Below are 5,446 nucleotides of genomic sequence, written 5' to 3' on the forward strand. Positions count from 1 at the left end.
TTGGGTTTCCACGTATAATCTCGTGTTATGTGGAATTTGTTTTATTGGGCATTAGCTTATGTGGTGATATTTCTCTTATGCTTGATAAGTTTTAAGTTGTTTAAGTTAGTGATTAGACTCATATTGTTTTTGCTTGCACTGATTCACACCCCCTCCCCTCTCAGTGCCTTATAAGTTTATCAATTGGTATTAGAGCCAACCTTCTTTGAGGTTTAACTGCTTGAGAAGGACTCCTAAGGCAGACATGGGGGATATGAGTTATAGAGAGATGTCTCATAAACTTGTAGAAACTGAGGAAGCCCTAGAAACATTGAGAGGCAAGTATAAAACTTCACTTGCTAAGAGAAGAGAGCTAACCGAACAAATGTTGGAGGTTTCTAAGAGCAGTTCTTCTGATGAAGCAAACATAGGTGCATTGGTTGCTGAGGTAGAGAAATCGAATGATGAGAAGACTGACTTGAGGAGAGAGCTAGAAGCCCTAACTATTCAGATGAGTTAGGAACTTGAAACAAGGAGGACAACAGAAGACAAAATCAAAGAGAAAGAACATGAGATCTTCAAGATAAATAAGGAAAATGACACTCTATATGCACATTGGCATGAGGAAAAAGAAGAAAAAGAAGAGATAAAGGCATAACTGGATATGGCAATCTCTCTTAGAGAGACTCTTATGAAAAGGAATGAGGACCTTACAAAAGAACTTGTTGATGCTAATGAGAAGCTTGTAAAGTTTAACAAAAGTTCTACCATGCTTGATGAATAGATCCAATCTCAAAGGATGAATGGTGATGCAATTGGATTGGGTTACAATACATTTGAGAAAGGCGAGCCTTCCAGTTGAACGGTGATACAACTGGATTGGGTTACAATACATTTGAGAAAGGTGAGCCTTCTGGTTCAAAGAACAACATGCATGGAGGTAAATCTACGCTTAAGATTCAGAAACCCATCGGTAAGAAATCCTATAAGCCTGTTTGTTTCAATTATCATAAGCCAAGACATACTGCCAATGTTTGTAGAAGCATATTTGATGTTGCTAATGGTTATAGACCTAATGCTTATCAAGGATATAAGCCTAGAACCTTTAATGGTTATTGTTTCACTTGCAACATGCATGGACATAGAGCTGTTGAGTGCAGGTATGGAGCAAATAATCCTACTCCTCACATGAGTAAGAGGTCTAGTGGTGGTTGGCAAAGAACCTTTGATGACCGGAGAAGTCCTAATTGGTAGAGACCCTATGCTAACCGGTCTAGTCCCTATGAGATGAAAAAGATGATGAATGTGGTTTGCACAATCTGTCATAACTATGGTCATGTAGCTATGAACTGCAGAAGAAGGACTGGTAGAGGCAACGCTGGACCTTGGAGAGCGTTTGGTATGACTTGTTATCATTGTCATAAATCGAGACATATTGCAAAGTTTTGCAGAGAAAAGGTGAATCAATCTTTTGATCGGAAAGGGAAGATGAAAGTTGATGTGGAGGAGACCAGAGCTAAAATGAACAAAATCTGGAAAAAGAAGGATAATGAGATAACTGAAGTCAAACCATCTGAAGATCCTATTTCTTCACCTAGTGTGGAGAACCCTTCATCGGCAAACTAAGTTGTTTAAAAGCTTAGGGAGAACTTAATGTTAGATCCATTTCATAACCCCCTGAAGGACCATGAGGTATGTTAAATCTGCATACTTTGATGTATTATGATGTTAAGAAGTGATTTTATGATCAAACCGATAGGTTTGATGTGTTATGTGAACCGGTATTGTGTTATAAGACATTTTAGGGTTTTACCAGTAATGGCATTTAATGTGGTAGATAATGGGTGAATAAAAGAAACTATTTAAATGTTATTTGTCATATTGCATACTTGAGAGCACAGAGAGAGAGAGTAGAGCAGAGTTTGTGTTTGCAGCATTGAACTTGTTTAACAGAGATTGAAGTGTTTCGGTGTGATATGCGATCAGGAATCGATGAAGAAGTTTTGTTGGTGTTTGGAACCCTAGTGCAGAAGCGGTAAAAGGTATTTATCCAGATATCTTATTATCTACTTATCTATTTGAATCATTGAAGATGGACACCCCACATTTAGTTGATGTTACCGATAGACCTCGTCCTGAATTTAAGAGGCACCTGTTTAAATATGAGGAAATTGATCCCGTCGGAGCCCTATCTGGAGTTCCATATGGTGTCTTACATGCTGAAGACGTTATATATCTCTATCATTGCAAACTAGAGGATCTTGGTGTTGTTGCTATTTTTTATCAATATAAAGCATTGTGTGATAAGAATGGTGTAATAAAGGAACAGTTCAAAAGGGTTACCAAGAAAGGGTTTCACCATGCCCTAAATTTCATTAATGATTTTGATGATGAACTTGTGAGATTTGTGCTTAGTAAGATTCATGATCAATTTATGTGGCTCGACCAACCACATAATATTTCTAAGGAAGCTATTCACTCAGTCACCGGATTTTCTGCCACCGGCGAGGTTTCAGTTTTGAGATCCATTCCTAAGAATGATGTAGAAAAGTCAACATGATCTAAATGGGATGGAAGAGCAATGACGGTGAATAATATCATTGATCCGACAGTAAAATATGCTTCTATGGTGATCAGTTACCGGATCTATTATTCTTGCAGGATGAACAACATCCCTGCCACTGCTATTCACACTGCCCACCGGATGATCAAAGAAGATGTTGACTATGACTTGTCAGAGGCATTGAGGAGTCAACTTGTGCTAAACCTGGAAACCATCAAGAAGGATAAAAGTTTAAGGTTTAAATTTGGTCAATTAATCCTTGGTCTATTCTTTTATTTTCAGAAATGTTTCCTCAATATTGGTGATATCCAATGGATAGATGGCATTCTTGCATTGATGCAAATGAAGTACATCATTAGAATGCTTGGTAATGATTTTGACAAGATTGCATGGGGATACTTTAAAGATTTTCAGAAGAAAATGAATGCAAGGGAAAGGATACCGGCAGAGGTTGTCAACCGGTATGAAAACACAATTTGTTTTATGGTTGATACAAATACTTGCATGATGGAGGCAGTTGAGCCCCAGACTACATGGGTGATGCCCATGGGATATGAAGTAGACAAAGATCTTTTGGTTGCATATGTTGATCATTTGCTTGCCCAACCGGTAGGTACAACAACAAAATGCTTTGGCACTTACAAGGAGAAATCCCTTCAAGTGCACTCAGAGCTTAACCAACTGGTAATTGCAAAGAAGGTTAGAAACGAAGTTGAAGCATTTGCAGAGCAAGCATGATTCACAAAGGAAGCCATTGCTGAAGCAAGAGCAAAGCATGCTGCCAAACAGGCCGAAACATCAAGTGTTCCAACCGGTACCTCCACTGGTGTAAAGACTAGAGCTGGAAAGGAGAAGGCTACACAAAAAGAAAAACCAGTAGAAACAAAGAAGGAAAAACCTTCTAAGATTCAATTTCAGAGGAAAGGTAAGATTGTTGAACCTCTCACTGTACCGGTTAAGACTGGTAAAAGGAAAAAGCAACAAGCACAGAAACTGGTAGATACTGATGAAGAAGTGACTGAGTCCAAAGGAGAAAAGAAAGCCCTAAGGGCCAGTGGCAAAATGTCAAAGGTTGTTGGTACTTCTACTATGAAATCTTCGAGGAAACCAGTAACAAAGTTCGCACCACTTGAAAATTTAATGATAAACATTAAAGAGTGTGGCTTATTGATTGGTGTGAAGAAACTGTATGATAAGTTTAATGGAGATGAACAAAGACATATAGAAGATGCGATTGTTTATATGATGAATAAATAGAGCAAGGCCCTAATTGAGTTGCAAGGGCAAATTCCAAATTCATTGTACAATATAATTGATGCTAGATGGCAGGCAACCATAAAACAAGACAGGGAATTCATTGAATATATTCTGAAAAACTTGCAACCTGAAGCTACTAAGGAAGAGCTAGATGAAATTCTTGGTAAGGCAAAGTAATCTTTCAAGTCGAAGAAAAGGTTGACAAGAATGTTAATCGGAGAGACCTAATTGGTCCATGAGGAGACTGAACAAATTTTGAAGAAGGTACTAGGTTTGATTCCGGATGAAGAGGAAGAAGTTAAGGAAGTTGAACCAAAGAAGTTTGAGGCTGAAGATCTCCCTAATGGTGTTAAAATAACTGATTTTAAGGCTGATGAAATTGTGCTAGATAATCAACCGGCGAACACTCAAACTGAACCTGAGATTATCCCTGATGATGATGATACCGATATTAATAATGATGATGTTCATGCTCCTGACAATGTAATTGTACAAGATATTGATGTTGAAATGTCTAAGCAACATGAACAAGAACAGGTACAGGGAGAAAAGAAGAATGAAGATGAAAAGAAAGATGAAGAGCCACCGGTAGTAACTCAAACTGTTGATACACAACCCCCACCGGTACAAGACACTGCACAGGATAAGGAAAGTGGAAAGAAAGAGGAGAAGAAGACATAACCTAAAGTGACACCTTTGTCACTTGATTCTAAAAAGAAAATTGTGGATGAAGATGACAATGATGCAATAAGTATTCAAGGACCCATTAATATGGATATGCTGAGCTCAACCAAGTTGATGGAGATTGCAACTACCATGCAATCCTGAGCCAAGAAGAAGAGGATGAAAGAGCATCAAAAGGAGGCAAAAACAATAAGAAGTGATGTTGAGATTTTGTCAAGTCTCCTACCGGAGACTGATACTGATATATTTGTTACTCCTATTGACAAGCTTAGACAACTTGTTAATGATGTCGGAGAACTAATGAAATCTTTTGAGGATGCATCTTATGTTACTGTTGAAAAGGATTACAAGAAGAAGAGAATAGAGCACTTAATGACTAATATTGATAAAGGAAAAGTTGCTCTTAATGTCAATAAGGACTATTTGAAAGAAGCACTTGAGAGTGGAGGTAAAATACTCTCCATTGTTGCCAAAATTTCATTATTTTGTGTTGATTTGAAGAAGAAGAAGGAGGAAGTTGAGCAAGAACTTGAAGTTCTTAGTGAGTCGTTCAAGCCCCATAATGATTTTGCTATCAATTTTGGAAAATCAGTTGTTGAACTTCAACATAAAGCTTATGTTAAAATTACAAACACAATTGATACCGAAGGTGGAAATCCTGCACAAAGCCTATAAAGAATCTGAAGCTATTCTTGCAACCCCAGAGATGAGTACCATAGATGCCATGGAGGAGTTTGCTGGATGAATCAATACACTTGTGGAGATTACTGACACTATTTTGGAAACCTGGCATAATGATCTGAAGCAGTTGAAATCACCTTTTAGTGATGCTTTTTCTAAGATTGCATTGTAAAAACATTTTAAACACTTACATCTATATATATGCTATGTAATTTTGATATATTTTTGATGTAACTGTATGTATTTACTTTCCTTTTCCATTGTTGTCAAAGAGGGAGTAGT

The 5,446-nt window shown here is 37.6% G+C and overlaps 1 protein-coding gene across 1 annotated transcript; it reads left to right on the plus strand.

Moving 5' to 3' along the window:
* Positions 1-364: 364 nt before the first annotated feature.
* LOC131053449 (uncharacterized) lies at positions 365-4,480 on the plus strand. The gene is made up of 4 exons (XM_059219238.1): positions 365-427; positions 3,290-3,778; positions 3,872-3,967; positions 4,064-4,480. The coding sequence occupies exons 1-4, from the start codon at positions 365-367 to the stop codon at positions 4,478-4,480; spliced, it is 1,065 nt and encodes a 354-aa protein (XP_059075221.1).
* The last annotated feature ends 966 nt before the right edge of the window (positions 4,481-5,446 follow it).

Source organism: Cryptomeria japonica, chromosome 4 (genome assembly GCF_030272615.1).
Source record: "Cryptomeria japonica chromosome 4, Sugi_1.0, whole genome shotgun sequence".
Classification (NCBI taxonomy): Eukaryota; Viridiplantae; Streptophyta; class Pinopsida; order Cupressales; family Cupressaceae; genus Cryptomeria; species Cryptomeria japonica.

Bases quoted from the DNA above. Each gene is read 5' to 3' on its own strand.
- LOC131053449 (XM_059219238.1), top strand. From the start codon at position 365: ATGTTGGAGGTTTCTAAGAGCAGTTCTTCTGATGAAGCAAACATAGGT. The intron at 428-3,289 runs GTAGAGAAATCG...TGATTCACAAAG, and splicing joins TAGGTGCATTGGTTGCTGAG to GAAGCCATTGCTGAAGCAAG. The intron at 3,779-3,871 runs GTTTATATGATG...GCTAGATGGCAG, and splicing joins GACATATAGAAGATGCGATT to GCAACCATAAAACAAGACAG.